Consider the following 24,345-nt stretch of genomic DNA (forward strand, 5'->3'; position numbering starts at 1 on the left):
AATAATATATATATATAAATAAAATAATAATACATTTTTATATATATATATATATATATATATATATATATATATTATAAAATAAAATACTAATATATATATATATATATATATATATATATATATATATATATATATATATATATATATACTGAAAAACGCTTGATGGTAAAAGTAACTTGTCTGAGATCCGTGTGAATCCTGTGCAGATGAGAGGTGCGAGGTTATAAACCATGCAAAAACATAATAAGAATAATAATAGTTGGAGCCCAGATGGTGGATGGAGTTATGGTCACCATTGCAGGTCTTGTCTCCCAGCTTTGTGTGCACATCACCTGTGATCTCACCTTTTCCTATCCTTGAACCCACACTCCTTTCTGGGAGGTTTCCTCCTCTGATTGCTCATCTCTTCTCCTTCCCTGTGCACCGCCTTCCTCTCCTCTCCTCCCCTCCCTCATTTCCTCCTCTTACCTCCCCCTTGTATGTGAATAGCTTCTATTCTGGCAGTCCTCCCCAGTCCCTCCTCCCTCCTGCCTTACCTTTCCTTTCCTCCCCTGCCTGTACAGAGCCTTCTCCTCTTCCTGATCACTCCCTCATTGGATGGATGGATGGGACTGGATCCCATTCCCAGCACAGCACACTGATCCTACCTCTGGGACCTGTCACTCTATGGAGGATCAAAGGACAGGAGGACTCACCTGCACTGTAAGACCTTTGTAACTCCATTCCTAGCATTGCTACAAGGAGGAAAGTCCTCACCCTGCACTAAACTGACCCCCATCCATTGTGTCTGCTGCCCTTCTTTTTTATATGTGATATTTTCTAGCATTCCTTCTTGGTGAAACATTCCATGGTGCCGGAAATCCAGGATCTGGGACACGAGAACGTAGGTTTGATCAGAGTTCTGAGAACCGTCTTCTTCTTAAAGGACCCCACCTGCTAAGAGACTGCGGCATCCCAGAGGTATTGTAGTCCTAGAAGTCCCACACCTGGGGATGACAGGGGGAGAGTGGAATCCGAGAGGGAACCAAGTCCAGCCTGGGTGTGACAGTCACTGTTCCTGCAGGCAGGGTGCATCTGTGTGTCACATTGTCGTCCTGCTGGGTTCTGCCTAATTGTGTACGGACTGGAAGTGCAACTTCTACATCTCCAGGAGAGTCGTGGTGTCGCTGACATAGCGGTGGTGTCACCGGGACCATGGCGGAGCAAGAGGGGCTGCAGTTTGGGAAAGCGGACTTTGTCCTTATGGACTCGGTTACGTTACCAGAATTTATGGCTAATTTAAAACTCAGGTAAGTGACAACTCATAGTAAGAGAAGCTGCGGGGGTCTGTAGCAACCAATCAGAACTCATCTTTCACCTGTCTTACTATAGCAGCTCAAGTTTAATTGGTTGCTATAGGCGTCTGCACTTCGATTGTGCGAATTTAGAGATAAGCCTTGTAATGTCTTCGGTGAGTTGTTAAAGAGGACCTGTCATATGTAAATAGAGACTTTAGCGTGTTTGTCGCTACGCAAATTGATGATATGATTGGGTCAAAGAGATTTATTTATTCATTACAGGTACTTGTCAATTTATGCAGCGCTATATATATATATATATATATATTGTACATTCACATCAGTCCCTGCCCTCAAGGAGCTTACAATCTAAGGTCCTTAACGTGGTTGTATAGCCTCAAGGTTTTTCACCATTCTATGCATAAGTCTCGGGTTCACACTGGTGTGATGCTGGAAACGCACAAGATTCGCTGCGTTTCCCCGCATCACACTCTAAGTGCCGGTTCAGACTTGTGCGATGCGGGAAGGCTGTGAATTCGCAGCCTGTTCCCGCATCGCATCCGCACATCTGACAGTTCACACTGCCATATGCGATACGCAGGGGGTGTCAATTACATGTTAACGACACCCCCAGTTTGATCGCATATCGCAGTGCGATCTGACAGTTCGCACAGGATCGTATCGCACAAGTGTGAACCACTGTGCGATCCGATCCTGATGCGGCTGAAAAAATGCCTCCTGTGCGTCTTTGGTGCGGGTGCAGTGCGAATTTCAGCCATACAAGTTTATGGCTGAATTTGCATCCGCACAGGAGATCGCATGTAATGAAGGAGCAGTGCGCTCCGATATTACATGCGATCTCCGCAGTCGCACATATGTGAACCGGCACTAAGCAATCACACGGCGTCCATGCAATTTGCCTTGGGGGTCATTGTTATCTTAACGACACCCCAAAACAGATCGTAGAATGCAGTGTAATTACCAGAATCGCATCATATGGGTGTGAAGACCCATGCAATGTGATTCAGGTGCAGAGGAAAAAAAGGGGTTCTGCACCAATTTTGGTGTGAATGCGATACGAATGCAGCCATAAAAACTGCATGGCTGAAATCGCTCCACACAGATATCGCATGGGATCTGCACAGGAATGTGATCGCACCAGTGTGAACCTAGCCTTAAGGTGAAAAACCTTCTGTGCTACAGCTCCCCCCCTTTTTATTACCGGAGTCTGATCCGATCCAGCGATGTGCACGAGCGCAGCAGCTCCAGCCACTTTCACTCTCTTCATTGGACAGATTGATAGCAGCAGGAGCCATTGGCTCCAGCTGCTGTCCCTCTCTTCATTGGACAGATTGAATGACTCCGGCTGCTGTCAATCAAATCCAGTGATGCAGGGGGCGGGGCTAAGTCCCTCTGTCTGTGTCAATGGACGCAGCACCAAGACTTGGGAGCGAGCACGCACGGGTGCCCCCACAGGGAAGGCGGCTTTCCTGTGGGGGCACCTGATAAGGAGGAGGGGCCTGGAGCGCCAACGGGGCTTTCCAGAAGAAGAGGATCGGGGCTGCTCTGTGCAAAACCATTACACAGAGCAGGTACGTATAGGCATGTTTGTTATTTTTATGGAAAAAAAAAAAGAGGGTTTACAACCCCTTTATCTCACATTCTTACATACACATACCGGGGCCAATTTACAAAGGAGACAATTAACCTACCAGCATGTCTTTGGAGTGTGGGAGGAGACCGGAGTAAACCCATGCAGGCACAGGGAGAACATTCAGAGTGCCTTCAATGTGATAACAGTTTCACTTTTCTACAGGCTTTTAGTATATCTGTTACACGCCATGGAATTTAGTTTCATTTTTCTAGTTGAGGAAACTGTAGACACAACTGTGTCAGGGTATTGTGAGAGCATTTCATAGACACAGCTGCATAGCAACAAGACAAATAAAACTGAACCTCTATGAAATGAATTCTTCAAGAGCCAGTATAGTGAACAAGGTAGATGGAAAACCTCACTTACAAAGTTGGTGATTTCACAAAATTGTCTTGCCATCTCATATGACATGTCTTATTATTGGTACAAAAAGACAGCGACTGGATTGTTGCGAAGTGTCAGTCCCTGTTGGATGTTGTACGGTTTCAGAGTTGGGAGATCCGTGCTGGTTGTTTTTTGAACAGATGTAAAGGATAGAGAACTGCAGATAAACAGGTACAACCTATGTAGGAGGATTTGTTTCATATCTGTGTATCACCTGAGGCCAGCCACTTCACTGGGTATATGTGCGGGTTTACAACCACCTTGAGGCTCCAATCACACTTGTACCACTCCAAAATTGTACCGACTTTGTAGAGCAACTTTGACGCAACTTTGGATGGGTGCAACTTGAATAAGACTTTGACCAGTGATCATGGACAACTGTTGCTTTGTATAACATTCAAGTATGATTTTCATGCGACTTTTGAGGGTTAACATTGAAGTCTATGGCCCTCAAGTGGCATGAAAGTCAGACCGAATTAGTGCAGAAACTTTTTTGAAGTCGCTGCAGCTTTAAGTAGCGCATATATGAATGGTTATCATTGGAAAACGTTAGAAACAACTTGTCATGCAACTTTGGACCCCAAAGTCACATGACAAGTCGCACAAGTGTGAATAGAGGCTAAGGCTTCGTTAACACCTGAGCGATCTGAATCACGGGTGGAATCGCCGCAATTCTGTCTGTGATTTCAAATTGCGGGATGCTTGTGTGATGCCATTACTTCTTAATGCCACCCCAATCGCACCTAATATCTTGGCAAATCGTAATGCGCAAGCGCAACGCTGTCCATCAAAAGAAGCTCCTGCTCCTTTTTGAGCAACAAGCATCAGGATTTGCCGCGGTTGCAGCACAATTTATCGCACGACAAACACAGCGCCATTAAGAAGTAATGGAATCACCCGGACGCCCCGCGATATGCCACAATTTGGAATCTCGGCGGTACAGGTGTGAACGGAGCCTAAGTATATGGCCAACTTAACCCTCTCAGTAATTTCAACACTTACTCTCCCTGTATCCCCAACACTAATCCTCCCTGTATCCCTAACATTAACCCTCCATGTATACCCAACACTAATCCTCCTGTATCCCTAACACTAATCCTCCATGTATCCCTAACACTAATCCTCCCTGTATCCCTAACACTAATCCTCCCTGTAACCCCAAAACTAATCCTCCCTGTAACTCCAACACTAATCCTCCCTGTAAACACAACATTAGCCCTCTGTTACCCCACATTATTCTCCATGTTACTCCACATTAATCCTTAATGTTACCCCAAAACGAATCCTCCCTGTATCCTTTACACCAACACTGCACTATGTACCCCTGGACTCTGTACATAGTGCACCCCTGGACTCTGTACATAGTGCACCCCTGGACTCTGTACATAGTGCACCCCTGGACTCTGTACATAGTGCACCCCTGGACTCTGTACATAGTGCACCCCTGGACTCTGTATGAAGTGCACCCCCGAATTCCAACACATACCGCACTCCTGGTATTTATTAGCCCTAACGATGTTTGCAATTTAGCCCCACCCACTGTTTGATGTGGTTCGTGGGGGGGGGGGGGGGGTGGTTGGGTTCCTGCACCTATTCTCTGAGGAAAAATAGCCCTGTACAATGTATATAGTCTTACAGATACCACTGGCCCTTTGAGGACAACCATAATGCTGCTGCAGCCCGCAATGAAATTGAGTTTGACTCCCTTGCTCTAGGTTTTTCAAAATTGTTAAATATGAGTGCTTACCTGAGCAATTTGTTAAAGTGGTAGTAAACTGCCAGCCCAAAAAAATAATAATGCGCTAGTATGCACCACATTCCAGCACATTATGACACGCGTACTTGCAGATGAGCCCTCCAGCGCAGCGCTGTCATGGCTCCCTCTGTGCTTCCATCTTTACCTGGTCTTCCTTCCGGATTTCTGGCTCCGGCCATTTGAATGGCAATTGGGGGCTCAATGACGTCACTCCTGCGCATACACGTGGGAGCTCCGCTGCGGCAGGGCGCTCTGCGTTCAATGGCATACTGTGTGCCCTGAATGCAGAGTGTCCCTGCGATGTACGATGACGCTCCTAAACTGTGCAGGTTTAGAAGATCATTGTACCTACAGGTAAACTTGACTGTAAGCTGTAGGTGTAAATGAATACAGGGACTTTACATCCTGTATAGAGATCAGGAAGTTGTTGGTAGATACAAAGGAGATTGTACAGGCAGATTGTAATGTGTGTGGTCAGATAATGCTCTGCCTATTGACTAAAACACAAAGCAGTGTTCAGCACCCGTAAAAATCATCATTCATTGTTCAGACCTCGCAGTAAGCCCTGGTTCACACTGATGCGATGCGGGAAACACGCATGATTGGCTGCATTTTCCCACATCACATCACATTGGCAATTGCACAGCGCCCATATGATCTGCTGTGGGTGTCAATGTTAGAATAACGACACCCCGAAACAGATCACAAACAGTGCAGTTACCAGAATCGCATCGCATGGGTGTGAACACCCATGTGATGCGATTCGGTTGCAGGGGGAAAAAATGGTCCTGCACCATTTTGGTGCATTTGAGCCATACATGTATGGCTCAAAATTGCACTGCACAGACATGGCATGTAATGTGCACAGGAATGATCATTGACCATTCGATCAATCATTTGATGTGACTTAAGGGGATAAGGCAATTTGAAACAAGATGAACTTATTTTTTCTTGCCCCCTTCCTCTGACCTAACTTACCCCAACCTTCCCCTTAATGGATGCCCACTTGCCTTGATCTGCCAACCACAGTTCCACTTATTGTTTGCATCCAGCAACATAAGTCTTCACTGTCCTGGTCACACCTGCACTTTACAGACCCAGACTTCTATGGGACCATCGCCAGCCTTGGAACACCGCTCCATAGAAGTCAATGGGGCATCATCTGGATGTAAACAAACATGGAATTGAGGTAAGTATGCATCTGTGGAGAGGAAGGGTGGGTTAGGTTGGGTCAGGGGAAGGGGCCAGAAGAATAGGTGTTTCCTCTCACTTCTCGTTGTGTCTCCCAGACAGGAAGTGATGGGAAATCATCCCAATGGGACATTAACTGGGGTTCTAATCCTTTCCCTTCTTTATCCAAATTGTTTTTAAAAAATGTATGGACTATACATACACCTAACCAAAGGGATTTCTATGAGCAAGAGGCCCTTTCTGCTCTTCTAGCATTTTTGTATAAGGCATGAGAAAGGGCACGCCTCCCCGAAATACGTTTTCTTGAATACAGCCCAAGGTATGACCTGGAAGTAGGAGGAACTCTACCTTTTATTGGATGGTGGATGCTCCATTCTACACGCTGTGTTGGTGGCTCTCATTGAGCTGTTCCCAGTCTCCCAACACCTTACAGCTCCAAACCCGCCACCGGCCACAGCTTGAGGTTTTTCCAGGGCTGGATACAGGAAATGATCCTCAACCACAAATAAGCTTTTCTATATTTTATTCTTGTGAGTCCAGATAAAAAAAAAAAACACTACATTATTGGGGTTGTTTGCCTTATCATTTGGCATTTACCGCAATATTCCAGACTGATGCAAGATAGCTGTAGTGCCCTGAATAGATTTTTTTGGAGCTATATCTCTAACCCCTTGAAAGATGATTTATTTCAGGCATGTCCAACCTGCGGGCCGAGGGCCGCATGCGGCCCGGAAGCACAGGCAATGCGGCCCACTGTCCCCTGACAATTTTTTTTTTTTTGCTGGGGAGGAAGGCAGTCGGGTTTGGGGCAAGGCCACAGAAGCTTCCAACTAACGGTAGGCAGAGGCTGCTTTGGAGGGGAGGGGGGGGGGGGGGAGGCGAGCATGTGCAGTGTTTCTGACTCCTACCACCATGACCACTTCAAATCACTGAAGTGGTCATAGTGGTTAGAGTGTTCCTTTATTGTCTCTCAGAAGAAGTAATCCTCTGTATACTGATTCCATTTCATCTGATCATCCTCGAGTTGTGTTAAATTAGTGCGGGGGGTGCGGCGGCGCGGGAAGGGCAAGGCGGCATTTTATTACTCATATACCTTAACTATAGTATATATTTTATATGCCGCCCGAGAAAATTTCTCTACACTCAATGTGGCCCAGAGAAGCCAAAAGGTTGGACACCCATGCTTTATTTCAAGGTTTGAATGTTCTATTGTGCTCTGCATATTTTTTCCTCTATTGGACATACACCATATTACCAAAAGTATTGGGACGCCTGCCTTTACACGCACATGAACTTAAGGCCCCTTTCACACTTATGCGGCGCGACTTTGCCGCGATTTTGAAAGCTATGGCTCAAAACGCAATCAAATCGCGGCAAAGTAGTGCAGGAACTACTTTGAAGTCGGTGCGACTTCAAAACGCACTGATATGAATGGGGCTCATTGAAAATAATGGAAAAACGACTTGTCATGCGATTTTGCGGTCCAAAATCACGGGACAAGTCGCACTAGTGTGAAAGGGGCCTTAATGGCATCCCAGTCTTAGTCTGTAGGCTTTAATATTGAGTTGGCCCACCCTTTGCAGCTATAACAGCTTCAACTCCTCTGGGAAGGCTGTCCACAAGGTTTAGGAGTGTGTCTATGGGAATGTTTGACCATTCTTCCAGAAGCACATTTGTGAGGTCAGGCGCTGATGTTGGATTAGATGGCCTGGCTCGCAGTCTCAGCTCTAATTCATCCCAAAGGTGTTTTTTTGGGTTGAGGTCAGGACTCTGTGCAGGCAAGTCAAGTTTTTCCACCTCAACTCGCTTATCCATGTCTTTATGGACCTTGCTTTGTGCACTGGTGGGCAGTCATTTTAGAACAGGAAGGGGCCATCCCCAAACTGTTCCCACAAATTTGGGAGCATGGAATTTTCCAAAATGTCTTGGTATGCTGGTGCCTGTAGAGTTCCCTTCACTGGAACTAAGGAGCCAAGCCCAACCCCTGAAAAACAACCCCATACCATAATCCCCCCTCCACCAAATGATTTGGACCAGTGCACAAAGGTCCATAAAGCCATGGATAAGCGAGTTTGGGGTGGAGGAACTTGACTGGCCTGCACAGAGTCCTGACCTCAACCCGATAGAATACCTTTGGGATGAATTAGAGCGCAGGCTGCGAGCCAGGCCTTCTCGTCCAACATCAGTGCCTGACCTCACAAATGCACTTCTGGAAGAATGGTCAAACCTTCCCATAGACACACTCCTAAACCTTGTGGACAGCCTTCTCAGAAGAGTTGAATTTGGTATAGCTGCAAAGGGTGGACCAGCTCAATATTGAACCTTACAGACTAAAGCCTCGTACACACGCGTCGAAAATTTGGTAGGGAATTTTCGGCCAACGTCCGATCTGCCGATTTTCGGCTTGTTAGTATGATGCTTCCGACAACCAACTCCAACTTTTCGGCCGAAAAAAATCTGGTGTGCAGACTATAACATTTTTGTTGGCTGTCAACATAACGGCCGATTTTCCATCAGTCAGTACAGATTTCGACAGGGAAAAATCTGATGAGCAAGACTGGGCATGCTCAGAGAAGAAAGAACACAAAGAAAGCAAACCAACACATGACATCACTTCTGAAGTAGAATTCTGTTGGCCGAGAAAATTTGTGTGCAGTCTAGGCACATTCCAACCAACAAAACACAACTCTGGACAAAAGTCGGACGATCGGTCGGCCGATAATCGTTGCGTGTGTACGGGGCTTTAGACTGGGATGTCATTAAAGGTCATGTGTGTGTAAGTACTGATTCACACATATGCGATCACAGACATTGCATATGATTCGGAGTGCACTGCTCCTAAAATCACATGCGATGTCTGTGCGGTGCGAGTTCAGCCATATAGTTTGTATGGCTGAATTCGCACCGCAGTCGCAGTGAACACGCACAGGACACTTTTTTTGGGTCTGCAGCAGAATCGGATCGCATGGTGGTTCACACCAGTGCAATTGGATTCTTGTGTGAACTGTCAGATCGCACTGTGATATGCGATCTGATCTGGGGGTGTCGTTAACTTTGAATTGACACCCCCAGCGTATCACATATGGCAATGTGAACTGCCTGTGCTGCAGATGCGATGCAGGAACACGCAGTATATTCGCAGTGTTCCCGCATCGCAATAATGTAAACCGGCACTCAAGGCAGGCGTCCCAATACTTTTGGTAATATAGCGTATGTCCAATAGAGGAAAATATAGAACATTTAAACCTTGAAAAAAATCATCTTTTAAGGGCTGAGAGATATAGCTCTAAAAAAATCTATTCAGGGCACCTCAACCTGATAGAACACCTTTGGGATGAATTAGAGCGTGGACTGGGAGGCCTTCTCGTCCAACATCAGTGCCTGACCTCACAAATGCGCTTCTGGAAGAATGGTCAAACATTCCCATAGACACTCCTAAACCTTGTGGACAGCCTTCCCAGAAGAGTTGAAGCTGTTCTAGCTGCAAAGGGTGGGCCAACTTATTATTGAACCCTACGGACTAAGACTGGGGCGTCCCAATACTTTTGGAAATATAGTGTATAATTTATTTTCTTCTTTTTACCTGTTTTGTATTTTTGCAGGCAGTACTTTATACGCCTATTTCTTTATTCTGATTTTGAGCCCCCATAGTAAATATGGACCACGTTGAGCGGGACGTTTCTGCAGCAATCCTCGGTGTTTTTAGTAATTATGCCCAGGCCTTCCCCTCCTCTTCTCCTCCACCCTCAGCCCACCCCTTCCTCCCCCCTCCTCTCTCCTGGCACCGAGTCCTAGGTGAACGCCAGTTGGCATTTTCTTGTGATTTAATGTCTGGGATCTCAGGAACCGGAAAGGAAATGACGACTCCTGAAAACAAACCTCATATTGTCGCTGTGAAACATTCATATTTTTTTTGTTTATTTTTGCAAGTTTAAAGGGTGAGCCGCTCCAAAGTGTACAGATGTCAGAGAACTATTTAAAGCTCCTGCATTTACTTTGGGGAAACAGTCAGCCCTTTTCTTTCTGTCTAACAAAGTTGACTAATGTCCGTGACATGTATGAGTGATCCTTCTTTCCAAAGTTCATTAATGGTAGAGACACACATTCTATGGAATGGGACGCTGGAACAAGGGAGGCATTGTCAAGACGACCACGCTTTTCTTTTTTAGAAAAATCCTCTTCGTCATGAAGAAAAACCACATACATTCTAGAGGGACGAGGACACTGACACCAAGCACAGGCCCACCTGATCCTCACCACATTGACACTCCTTCCTTGACTCTGGAGGCAAATATTTGCATGAACTGGCTGAATCCTATACCGTCATGCAACATAATGATTATGTATGTGTGCTCAACCTGTGGCCCGCCAGCTCCTACGGAACTACAAGTCCCATCATGCCTCAGCCTTTAGGAATCATGTTTGTAACTGTTAGCCTTGCAATGCATCATGGGACTTGTAGTTCTGCAACAGCTGGCGGGCCACTGGTTGAGCACCCATGTAAGGAGACCAAATCAATGCCATCAGATCAGCTACTCCTGGCAGGTCCTCAGCCAAGCTGAAAAATATCAAAATGTCAAAACGTTCTTTTTACCTTAACCACTTCTGGACCGGAAGATTTTCCCCCTTAAAGCGGTTGTATACTTAAAAAAAAAAATAATAATAAAAAAAAAAAAAAAACCTGCAAGACAAATGCATAATGAGCTAGTATGCATTGCATACTAGCTCATTATGAAATACTTACCTTAGAACAAAGCCCCAACACGGACCCCCGGACACCGCTGTGGGAGCTTACATGATCCCTCGGCGTCTCTCTTCCGGGTTCGGCGGCTCCGGCGCTGTGATTGGCCGGAGCTGCGATGACGTCACTCCCGCGCGTGCGTAATTTTCCGGCAAGTTCCCGGCAAGGAGCGCTGAAGGTCCGCCGGACCTTCAGAGCGCATGCGCCGCTAGCGTGAGCGGCGGCATGCAGTGAAAATATCTCCTAAACTGGCCTTTTTTATCCCACAAATAGAGCTTTCTTTTGGTGGTATTTGATCACCTCCGCGATTTTTATTTTTTGTGCTATAAATAAAAAAAGAGCGATAATTCTGAAAAAAAAAAACAATATTTTTCACATTCTCCTATATGAAATTCCCCAAAAAAAAATAAAAAAATCAACATTTTTAACGTTAGGCCAATTTGTTTTCTGCTACATATTTTTGGTAAAAAAAATCACAATAACGTATTTTGATAAGTTATCGCGTCTACTAACTACGGGAAAGATTTAGGTAATTTTTTTATTTTTTTACTAGTAATGGCGGCGATCTGCGATTTTTAGCAGGACTGCGACATTGCAGCGGACAGATCGGACCCCTAACTGACATTTTTGACACTTTTGGGGGGATCAGTGACATTACTACAATAATCAGTGCTAAAAATATGCACTGTCACTGTAATAATGACATTGGCAGGGAAGGGGTTAACACAGTAGGTAATCAAGGGCTTAAATGTGAGCCTAGGGGAGTGTTTCTAACTGTATCAGGGTTGGGCTTTTGAAATGATCACAGAGACCTGTGATCCTATATAGAAGGATCACAGGGGCTCTATGATCATTCCAGGGAGAAGAACGGTCAGCTGTGTTTACAACAGCTGACCGTCCTTCTCTCTCAGCAGGGAGCGATCACGGGTGCCCGGCGGCAATCGGAGCCGCCGGCCCTGTGTATCAGAGTCTCCACTGCCGAGTAGGGGCAGGAGCGCGCCGCCGGCGGTGCGCGCTCGCCCCCTAGCTGCAGGCGCGCGACTGACATACAGTTACATTGGTTCGAGCAGGAGGGGCTGCCTGCCGCAGTAAATCTGTGGCGGGCGGTCCTTAAGTGGTTAAGGATACAGTGCAAGAGTTTTTGACAAGTCCTTTATTAAAAAAATAAAAAAACAATGTCCCCCAATGTAGATCCATCATCAATCCACCACTGGACCAGAAAAAATAAAAAAGCGCTGCTCTTGATGTACGCTCGCATGGTCTGCTTTCTCTGTCATGTGACATTTCTTAAATGGCTGAGGGGCGGGGCCACCCAGCGACATTACCTCCCCCCTGTGACATCGGCAGCCCAGCATGCGCCGGTTGATGATATCACAGGGGGGCGGAGCCACCAGGTGTCGTTGCCGGTTGGCCCTGCCCCTTAGCTATTTAAGAAATTATACACTGCAGAAAAGGGCTGCGGGAGCTTTTGTTGTGAGCAGAGCTTTTCCTTTCTTTTTTGCGTCCGGCGGTGGCATACTTATTCAAATGGGGGGGACTAGGATCTGGAGATCCCCTTATTAAAAGGGGCTTCCAAATTCCGATAAGCTCCCCGCCGCAGACCCCCACAACCCCCACAAGGGAAAATGCCCTTGTCCCCATAAGGTGCTTTGGGATGGGAGTGCAGAGCCTCCCCTGCCCCAAAGCACCCCCCCCCCCTTGTTGGGGGCATGTGGCCTTGTATGGTTCAGGGGGGAAGGGGTGCTCGCTTATCCCCCTCCCTTTCCTGACCTGCCGGGCTGCAGGCTGGGATAAGGGTCTGGTTTGGAATTTTGGGGGGGGGGGGTCCATGACATTTTTTTTAATTTGTGGTATGGGGTTCCGCTCCAAATCCATACCAGGCCCTACAGATTTTTTTTGGGGGGGGACCACGTAGTTTTTTCCCCCCTAATTATTTATTTGTTTTCCCGCCAACAGCTGATGACTCATCGGTTGTTAAGGACACGGCGGCAAGCTTCCCGGCCCTCTCCATAGCAACCAACTATACACAGTACTCGCATTTCTGGTGCAGCTCTATTGAAGTCTATTACACCCAAATGCAATCTGCTGCGGAAATTAAAGTCCCTGACCCTTTCCAAAATCTCACCGTCTGAAAAATGCATAGATGTGAACATGTACCATAGGAAATCATGTTAAATGGACTGTAGTGTGTTTCTGCAAAATGCAGTACAAAACGCATAGGTGTGAACATAGGTTAAAAGCATAACTTCAGCAATGTGTGCTTAGTTTCAAAAAAGAGCAGGGAAGGGTTAGAACCTCTGTCAATTTTTATTGTCTACCTAGTAGGATTTTCTCTCACTTTCTGTTTTGGTAGCAGGTTGTCACAGGGATAGGAAGGGACAGGAGATCTCTCCAATGAGGACAATTTTTCTGACTAGAACCTCTGTTGTCGTTGCTGTCTTTCTGTCCCAATGATATCCATTCCACTCACTTCTTGTCCTGGTGTCACAGGGACAGGAAGCTAAGGGGAATCCTGCTAATGGGGACATTGACAGAATTACTGTAGAAACTAGACCGGTTCTAACACTTCTCTATATCCAAGCCTGTTGTATGTAAATATTTGAGGGTTCTTTGCCTGGCCACTGTTACCCTTTTAAGAGCTGCAGATTATTGAATTCCCCCCTCAAAAAAAGGAATATGGGAAAATGAATATTGGTATGACATGTACTAGCACTGCATAGTAGACCTATGACAGTTTTTTACATGTTATACTGATGAGGTCATTAAATTTTTCCTAGGTATACAAGTGATGTAATTGTTTAGGAATTATATCATTTGGTTTGTTATTTCATGTTAGAAACATTCATATTCTTATGAACCTAAAAGACAATTTAATTGATTGCAGTCATTCTGCCTTTGCTGACATAACCAAGATGTTAATGATCCCATAGAAGCTTGTTCTGTATACCAGGTGTCACACTCCTCCCATATACAGCCTTTGCAATTCTATTGTTGGAAAAAATCTGTAGGATACTACCTCAATTGACTAGGAAGGGATCATTTGGAGGTCGTATAATTAGTAAAAGTCCAACCATTAACCTTCTGGTCCTTCCAGTCTTTAAAAGTGCATTTTCATTTGGCTGCATTATACCTTATAAACCCAAGAATAGAGCTGGGTGTCGGGATGATATAACTTCAGTACAGGAATTACATGATCAATGGTAGCCCAATGGCTGAAGAAAGAAGACATGGTGGAAGACAGATGGAATGATGATGAGTGTGGTTCTTGCATCGCTGGATGAGACTAAACTAGGGGGTAGGTCTGTCGTAATGTGATGGTATGGGTTGCATAATTCACATTTTGGGAAATGCCCCTCGGACTCACAGAGGCTTTAGATCCACTTCAAGCAGATTTAGCGTTAAAACCCAACTCCAGGAGTAGGCAGTCTATTCCCTGGCTTCCAGCACATATTTCCCACCACTTGTGTGCAGGAAGAAATGGTGCTCAGCCAGCCACCATCCTGTTCCCCATGCGTAGATTCTACTACACTACCTACATGCAGGGCGCTGAGCAGGCTGCCTCCCAGCTGTGACCTGCATGTGGTGTTTTCACATCCAGATTACCTTTGCTTGGCACTACACTGTCTCCTGGCAGGCACGGCACGGTCCCATTTCCCATGTTCTGCAGTGCTCCTTACTTGCCTTTAGCTGCTTTCCAGATATGGCCAGGGTAGAAGCAGGCAAAGCCTGTTGCAAGGGCAACCCAACTCCAAACTAGGTTGCATGGATGCAAGATCACCTGGGCTTAAAAAAATGTGTCATCCTCCCTTCTTCCTTCTGCAACATGACACAGCCTGTGTGGACCTGGGCTGCATCCAGAATCCTGTGGCCCTCTTCTGTGGGCTGCTTTTTTGTCCTTTTGTATCATGTAGCTGCCTGTGCGGACTCTGAGAGCCTCCTCCAAGATCCTGTGACATCCTGCTGGATGCTTATTGCTGCCCTTTGAACTGTGCCCTATGATCTCCTGTCCTGTGAGCACCTTCCTACTATGTTCCGCTTCTGAGGTAAACTATTGCCTCGTTTCCACTGAGCGGATCGGTTCGGGTCAGTTCGGTACGGTACACTAATTTGAGTGTTTCCATTATGAAAGTGGCCCATACAACCGAACCAAACCGCACCATTCCTGGTCCTGCTTCAGATGTAGGGCCATAGGAAATGGTATGGTACGGTTAGGGCGGAGCTACTGGCGTCACACGATAGATTCCACTGATTGGCGGACAGGAAAACTTCAATGCTCACGTCAAATGAAAGAGCAAAACACAAACACCTTATTTGGTGTAAACCCTGCATGGTCCCTGGTGGCCCGACTTGCAGTGGAAACGCTCACCTGAATAGACCGGACCATTCTAACCCTTCCAAACTGTATCAACCCGAACCGTTCCGTTCAGTGGAAACGAGGCATATCTGTGTGGGCCCTGAGTGGAGGCCAGGCCACCTGAGGATCCTTTAATCTGCCACCCAGTAGGTACCTTCATGCTGTGTTCCCCCTCCTGCGATGTGCTGCCGGCATGGATCCTGAGTTGAGGCCAGGCCATACAAGACCTCGCTGCCGTCTTCCCCTTTTGTGATGTGCTACCTGCTTGGACCCAACTTAACATGAACTTTTTGGCCTTTTTTACATTTTAGCTCCACATACTAGCACATTATGACATACCTACCTTAAAACTAAGCCTTCTGACAGGGCTTGAATGGCCAAGCTGTGATGTCGTCAGAGCCATGGGCACAACACAGAGCTCTGAAGGGATGGCATTTACTTCTGTATCTACCCCTTTAAAAGTGTGGGTTTTCCAAAAAACCAAACAATCATTGATGACACTCACTTTGATGGATAAGCATCAGTCCTATGCTGGATCTGTCCCCCGCCACCTCTAAGACCAAGGACTGAGCGATCAAAGACCACTGATCGCTCAGTTCTTGTCAGTCACCAGCTCTCTGCCCTTCTAGCGCTCACTGGATTGCCGGGCTGTGAAGGTAGTGGGAGTACCTGGCTCAGGCTCTCCGTTCTGAAAGGCTGAGCCAGCTGTTGGTCAGGTATGTGGGTGGATCCTGACGTTATTGTCGAGATCCCTGCAGAGTCTGGACCAGCTCTATAACATCAGTCAACATCAGACTTTAGCCCACTGTCGACTGAATCTGGGCCACAGAAGTGCAGAGCTAAGTGCAGTACTGTGACCCACAGAAGAAGTATGGCGAAAAGAGCTTTGGCCATCTTTAGGGGAGGCCTTTCCAATGCTTGGGGTTAGTAAACCCTAAGTGCTATCACTTTGTAATGGCTGTTAAACGCTTTTATTCTGAAGTTCCTTTGTAGAGTAATCTATTGTACAAAATATTGTTTAAAAGTCCATCAAGCACTGGCTTATGTCCTTGGCTATCCCAGCGCACAAATGCATGTGATTCGGTGGAAGTCATACAATAAATGCACACATGGTATGTGGGATCTTTATTTGAGGACATTGATTGATCCAACCTTTCGATTTCAGTTTGACAGTTAAGCTCACTGGCTCCAATGCACTAACTACTACTAATGACCTAACCGAAAGGCAACCAATCACAGGGCAGTACAACTTGGTCATTCGCCAGATACTATATACATTGGATGCTTAAGCTGGCCATACACCAGTAGATTTTTTTTTTTAATGAAGATTTGTTCAAACTTTTTCATTACAGTCAATAAATTGACGAATTTCATTTGAAAGTACTTCAACATTTTTTACCACATCTGATTGCATGGAGCCACTGGTTGGCCAACCATTTGTTTTTTCAGTCGAAGGGTAGGGGGGAGAGGGCGATAGGACCACCTCCTAAACGAATTTCTGGCTGGTTCAGGAGCTGGAGGAAATTCATAAGATGTATGATCTATGATCAAACTAACTGAACTGAAGGTTGAGGTATGCTTGTGTACTTTTTGGTACTGTTCCTTTTATAGCCCTATAATCCTCAGTTACACATTGGCCTAGTTATATTGTATGGACTTGTGAAAGATTCTTCCTAATAGAGCCAAAGGTCGTATTTATTGTGTGTTTTATGAGTGGCAGGCATTACATATGCTGACTTGGAAGCATGGCATCATTCTTAACTCTGTGAAGTTTAGATAAAGAAAAGCTTTGATGGGAACTAATCTTATTAATAATATTATACAGGATTTATACAGCGCCAACAGTTTGCGCCGGCGCTTTACAATAAAAAAGGGGACAGTACAATTACAATACAGTTCAATACAGACGGAATAGGGGGGCTCTGTTCATGAAGCTTACAATCTAAAGAAGGGGAGGAAGATAATAGCTTCAGGGGATGATCTGATGGAGGTTACTCAAGTGCAGTTCTTAGGTGGAGGTGAGGTAGGCTTCCCTGAATAAGTGAGTTTTCTAGGATCCCCTAAAGGCGAACAGAGTTGGAGCTGACTGGACATACTGGGGCTGGGAGTTCCAGAGGATGGGAGAGGCTCTGGAGAAGTCCTCGAGGCGGGCATGGGAGGAAGTAACAAGTGAGCTAGGAGAGCAGGAGGTCCTGGGAGGAGTGAAGAGGATGATTTGGGCGATATCTGCAGATGAGGTTGGTGATATAGCTGGGGGCGATTTTGTAATTAGTATTTTGAATTTTATATGATGGAATCGGGGAAGCCAGGAAAGAGATTGGCAAAGGGGGGCAGCAGGATTGGTAAGTAAGGTGCATTAGTCTGGCAGCAGCAACTATAGGTCCAAGATGTCCAAAACAATCGTAGGTTCAGCCCACCCAGAAATCCATATTTCCATTATGGCTTTTTACATCTGTCTGGATCTTCAGGAATAAGTTCTTCCCTGCCTTAGCCAGCCAATGGAGTTCCATTACTGCAAAAGTGTCTCAATGCTTAAATTTGGAACTGCAGCAGATATAAATATACTGTCACCAGCCACTTTATTAGGTACCACTGTTCAGTTGCTTGGTAACACAAATTGCTAATCAGCTAATCACATGGTAGCAACTCAATGTATAAAGGTATCGGTATCTAGACATAGTGAAGATGACTTGTCGAAGTTCAAACGAAGCATCAGAATGGGGAAGAAAGGGGATTTAAGTGACTTTTAAAGTAGCATGGTTGTTGGTGCCAGATGGGCTGGTCCGAGTACTCCAATTCTTGGATATGGACTGGGTAATGTGTTAGGAACGAAAGGATGCCACATCGTTTGATGGAAATGAAAATTATCAACCTACAGAAGACTGACAGTAAAGACCCCCCGAAAATCAAAGTGAAAAAATGATGCAGCAGGCTAGTCTATTTTGCTGAAATGTCATTGAAGCAACTCCAATCGGTACTCAGTAGTTTGTATGGCCCCCATGTGCTTGTATGGATGCCTGACAACATCGGGGTTGCTCCTAATGAGACGATGGATGGTGTCCTTGGGTTTTTCCTCCCAGATCTGGACCAGGGCTTCACTGAGCTCCTGAACAGACTAAGGTGCAACCTGGCGGCGTCGGATGGACCGAAACATAATGTCCCAGAGGTCTATTGGATTTAGGTCAGGTGAGTGTGGGGGCAATTCAATTCATCCTCCAGGAACTGGCTGCATACTCTCGCCACATGAGGCTAGGCATTGTTGTGCACCAGGAGGAACCCAGGACCCACTGCACCAGCATAAAGTCTAACAATGGGTCCAAGGATTTCATCCCAATACCCAAAGGCAGTCATGGTGCCATTGTCTAGCGCCAGGGGTAGGGAACCTTGGCTCTCCAGCTGTGCTGAAACTACAAATCCCATCATGCCTCTGCCTTAGGAAGGCATGCCTGTGGCTGTCAGAGTTTTGCAGTGCCTCATGGGATTTGTAGTTTCAGCACCGCTGGAGAGCCAAGGTTACCTACCCCTCTAGCCTGTAGAGGTCTGTCTGTCCCTCCATGGATATGCCTCTCCAGACCATCACTGACCCACCACCAAACTGGTTATGCTGAACAATATTACAGGTAGCATAACGTTCTCCACGGCTTTTCCAATCTTTCACGTCTGTCACATGTTGAGCGTGAACCTGCTCTCATCTGTGAAAAGCTTAGGGCGCCAGTGGCAGAACTGCCAATTCTGTGTTCTGTGTTGGCAAATGCCAATCAAGCTCCATGGTGCTGGGTAGTGAGCACAGGGCCCACTAGAGGACGTCGGGCCCTCCTAAAGTCTGTTTCTAATTGTTTAGTCAGAGACATTCTTACCAGTGACCTGCTGTAGGTCATTTTGTAGGGCTCTGGCAGTGCTCATCCTGTTCCCCCTTGCACAAAGGAGCAGATACCGGTCCTGCTGATGGGATAAGGACCTTCTACAGCCCTGTCCAGCTTTCCTAGAGCAACTGCCTGTTTCCTGCAATCTCCTCTATGCTCTTGAGACTGTGCTGGGAGACACAGCAAACCTTCTGGCAATGGCACATATTGATGTGCCATCCTGGAGGAGTTGGACTGCCTGTGCAACTTGTATAGTATAGGGTCCAGGTATCGCCTCATGCTACCAGTAATGACACTGACCCTAGCCAAATGCAAAACTAGTGACAAACATTCAGAAAAGATGAGTAGGGGAAAAAATGTCAGTTGCCTCCACCTGTAAAACCATTTCTGTTTTTGGAAGTTGCCTCAATGTTGCCCATCTAGTACACCTGTTGTTAATTTAATTTACACCAAAGCAGCTGAAACTGATTAACAACCCCCCCCCCCCTGCTACTTACCTGACCAGATCAATATCCCAGGAGTTTATTTGACTTGATGCTATACTCTTAATAGAAAAGGGTTCCTTTAATTTTTTTGAGCAGTGTATATAAACTCAGATGACCTGGGAGATTGTGCTTACAACTGTTTATCCTGTTTCTCCCTTTTTGGAATGATATTTTCTTTCAATAAGCTGAAAGCACACAGTCAGCAATGACACAATAAGGCAAAGGAGTATATGTTAAAGAGGAGTCCCAGCCTCTGAAAAAAACTACTACTGTAGCTGCTGACTTTAAGTATAAGGACACATACCTGTGCAGGAATCCCACAATATCGGCCCCCCAAAGCCGATTCGTCCATCTGCTCTGGTGCAGGCGCCTGCATTGCAACTAAGGGAAACCGGCAGTGAAGCCTTCAGGTTTCACCGCTGGTTTCCTACTGTGCATGCGCTTTCTGAATGGCGCCGTCGTCTTCTGGGACACACACAGGTCCCAGAATGCAGCAGGGGGGAGGAAGAGGGGGCCGATGCAAATGAGGAGCGGTGGGGTAGGACGAAAAGTCCTGCAGGAAACCAAAAAAAGGTACAAAACAGCAAAAAAAAAAAAAAAAATCCAAAAACGAGGGGAGCCTGGAACTCCGCTTTTAAGGAGCCGTAGACATGGCACTTTTATAAGAAGTCTGTCCTGTGGTATCCTATTACTGTTTCATGTTTAGAATGGTTATGATAAGTTACCATGACGCCTTTTTTTGCATATGAAAATTCCCTTATCTTATTGACGTATTCTTTTGTCGCATTGAGAACAGCGGTGAGGTCATCCTGCAAAGTCTTTCTACATATCTACAACTTCTATTTAAAGTGGAGTTCCACCCTAAAATGATACTTCCCTCCATCTTCTTGCTCCGCGTCACCTGAAAAACAAATGGATAATCGCAATTTTTTTTCTTTTTTTACTTACCTTGTTTAGAAGATAATATACTCAAATACCTTAGTTCCTTCTTCCTCCCCTCGGCGGCCACGGCGATTCGTCACTTCCTGGCATGCAATGATTCCTGGGAGCTGAACGTCATCGCTCCCAGGAATCAATGCGCCTGCACCGGCCCCGACGTCAGTTCCGGTGCAGGCGCCGTCATACCTTGCTAAACAGCTTCTGGGCATGTCCAGAAGCTGTGCAGGGATGACGCTGCAGCCCTGGAAGTGACGGCGGGGCCGGCGCAGTGCATCGTGGGACCGAAGAAGATGGAAGAAGACACAGAAGAGGATCGCGCTGGCTTCAAGCTGCCCACACCTGAGATGGCAGCGCTGGAGAATACATTTTCAAGGTAAGTATTTCTTCTTGCAGGTAAGTGCTACCCAGGACAGATCAGAGGCTATCCATTGTGGAATGCACTAGCCCTGACTGTCCCGGGGGTATTTTTATAAAAAAAAAAAGTTCACTGGGTGGAACTCCGCTTTAATAGGTTCTACAACAGGCTTAAAGACTAAGCCAACCAAAAGTGACATTTAGGACTTGTTCAAACTATTTATTGAAATGCAACAAAATGACAATGAAATCACATTGTGATGCGGTGTAATGCGTCACAGCATGCTGCGCTGCATAAAAATGCAGCATTTCCTCTTTTTCAGTGCAGAACATTAGTATAAACTGAACTTTTTGGACTAAATGCTGTTTTTTAATTTCCCTTGCATATGATTGGGTATTCTTTGCAAGGTGAAGCTTTATTTAACCACTTTACCGCTGAGTACCGTAGTACTACTGCGGCAAAGTGGCTCTTGTAGGTCTGACGACGTAGACCTACGTCGCCAGACTCCTCCCCCTGTAGGCGGCGCTCGCGCGCCGCCGGAGGCGCGCTCCCGCTGTTTTCATTCACAGCGGGAGTCGGGCCAGGGGAGGAGCAGCGGCGATCGCCGCTGCTCTGCCCCGATCGTCGGGGAATCCAGTTTGGAGATCCGCCCGCCTGTGTAAACAGAGCGGGCGGATCTCCTCAGTGACAGGGAGTGACAGATCGGACTGTTCAGCATAGCTGGACATCCGATCTGTCCTTGTCTCACACAGTCACCTCCCCCCCCACACGTCAGTAAGCACCAGGCATACATTAACCCCTCCCTCTCCAATAAAATTAACCCCTTCCCTGCCAGTGTAATTTGTACAGTAACAGTGCATATTTATAGCACTGATTACTGCAGTAATGTCACTGGTACCCCCAAAAGTGTCAAAAATGTCAGTCAAGGGTCCGATCTGTCCGCCGCAATGTCGCAGTCCCGCAAAAAAAATCGCAGATCGCCGCCATTACTCGTTAAAAAAAAAAAAACACCAAAAATTATATAAATCTTTCCCTTAGTTAGTAAACGCAATAACTTTTGCGCAAACCAATCAAAATACGCTTATTGCGATTTTTTTTTTTACCAAACATAGGTAGCAGAAAACAAATTGGCCAAAAATTAAAAAAAAATTAGATTTTTACATCTTTTTTGGGGGGAATTTCATATAAAAAAAAATGTTAAAAATTATTGTTATTTTTTCAAAACAAACGCTCTTTTTTTGTTTATAGCACAAAAAGTAAAAATCACACAGGTGATCAAATACCACCAAAAGAAAGCTCTGTTTGTGGGAAAAAAAGGACGTAAATTTCGTTTGGGTACAGCGTCGCACGACTGCGCAATTGTCAGTTAAAGTCTCACAGTGCCGAATCGCAAAAAGTGGCCCAGACGTAAGACAGCAAAATGCTCTAGTGGTAAAGTGGTTAATTTGTTAAAGCGGAGTTCCACCAAAAAGTGGAAGCTCTGCTTATCTGACTCTTCCCCCCCCCCCCCCCACTCATTTTTTGGCACCTTTCAGGGGGAGGGGAGAGCGGGCACCTGTTTTTGACAGATACCCTTCCCCACTTCCTTCACTTGAAAGAAGTGTCATCAGCACACCAAGGATTCCTCAAGAGTCCAAAAACTTTCTTCCGTGGTCACATAATATACAGCAACGTTTCACTTGACTGACGAAGGGACCTTGCGCGGCTCCGAAACGTTGCTGTATGAAATGTGACCACGGAATAACATTTTTGGACTCTTATGGGGAATCCTTGGTGTGCTAATGACATTTTTACACTTTGAGTATCCACGGTCTCATTACAGCACCCATTTATCTTGCCAGTTATCTTGAATGTGTGCATGGGGAATATTGCGTTTGACACTCAGAGGAAGGGCCCCCCTCCTCCATTCCCCGCTGCTGGGCCATTCAGTAAGCGCAGCGCGCTTCGTGTATTCGCAAGGCTTCACAGCCGGCTTCCCTTATAGACAATGGCGGTGGCAGCACCCGAGAGCCGATGAAAACATTGGCTGGGGTGCCGACATCGCTAGATTCCAGGACAGGTAAGTGTCCTAATATTTAAAGTCAGCAGCTACAGTATGTGTAGCTGTTGACTTTATTTTTCTTTGCTTTTGGCAGAGAACTCCGCTGTAAAGCAGAACTTTGCTCTCTCAATCAACATGGATTATGCTCCTAGCATTAGTAAATAGATTGTAAAGTATATCCTATTTATGTAAAGAGGTTGTAAACCACTGGAGGTAGAAAAAAAAAAAAATCCTGAAAGGCAATGTCATAATGTGCTAGTATGCATCGCATGCTAGCACGTTATGAGAAACCTACCTTAGAATGAAGCCCGTCAGCGCTGAGACAGCGGACATCTTCACCTGGACTTCCGGGTTCACAGCCTCCAGCTACACGAGTGACCGGGGGCACAATGACGCCACTCCCACGGCCCGCTATTTCCGGCACAGGCTCTGAGGGTCCGGCACTGTAAGCCGGACCTTCAGAGCGCTTGCGCTGATGATGTAATTGGCTGCATGCACTCTGGATATCTCTTAAACTGTGCAAGTTTAGGAGATATTCACAGTACCTACAGGTAAGCCTTATTAAAGACTTGCCTGTAGGTAGCAGTGGTATAACAGAGTTTACAACCACTTTAACTTTTTTTTTGCATTTCTTCAATTACTGCCTGGTTTCGATGCCTAGGGAAATGATGTCACACATCCCAGGAGTCTTCGGGAGGGGAGGGAGGGATCTCAGCCCAGCCCATGCCAGAGCTAAGAGGAGATGGATTCCAGGAAGTGAACGCTACATAAATCATCTGCCCTTACTCAGGATGGCAACTGCCAAAAAGTTCTCAGCAAAATAAAGCATGGAGACATGGATGGAGGAGTTTGGGTTGAAAATAAAAAAGGAATTATAAAGCATATTTGTTTTGTGGGGCTCAGATCCACTCAAGGCTCTGGAGCAACTGCACTTGAAGAGTTCATAGACTTTTTGCCTTTAGTAAATACACCCCTATATATTAGGACTGCATTGGGACTGCAAGGCTGCCTAGTGCATGTGTTGTGAACGGACCCTTAGATTTTGGTGGACATCACCGCCGCTCTTCCCCGATCGCCGGAGAATCGAGTGTGGAGATCTGCCCGCTTGTGTAAACAAAGCGGGCGGATCTCCTAAGTGACAGGCAGGGTCAGATTGCAGGGCTCAGCATAGCTGAACCTGCGATCTGTCCCTGTGTCACTCAGTGACCTCCCCCCACACACGTCAGTAAGCACCAGGCATACATTAACCCCTTGATCACCAATAAAAATTAACCCCTTCCCTGCCAGTCATTTTTACAGTAA

At 46.1% G+C, this 24,345-nt stretch overlaps 1 protein-coding gene across 1 annotated transcript in view; it reads left to right on the plus strand.

The window, feature by feature from the left end:
- The first annotated feature begins 574 nt into the window (after nt 1–574).
- MYO1D (myosin ID) overlaps nt 575–24,345 on the plus strand; it is a 181,388-nt gene continuing 157,617 nt past the window's right edge. The window contains exon 1 of the mRNA XM_082271268.1: nt 575–1,292. Within this exon, the coding sequence (XP_082127394.1) occupies nt 1,198–1,292 (95 nt within the window). The 5' untranslated portion in view covers nt 575–1,197. The remainder of the gene's footprint in view (nt 1,293–24,345) is intronic.

Source organism: Pelophylax lessonae (assembly GCF_965119305.1).
Source record: "Pelophylax lessonae genome assembly, chromosome: 11".
In the NCBI taxonomy this organism is placed as follows: Eukaryota; Metazoa; Chordata; class Amphibia; order Anura; family Ranidae; genus Pelophylax; species Pelophylax lessonae.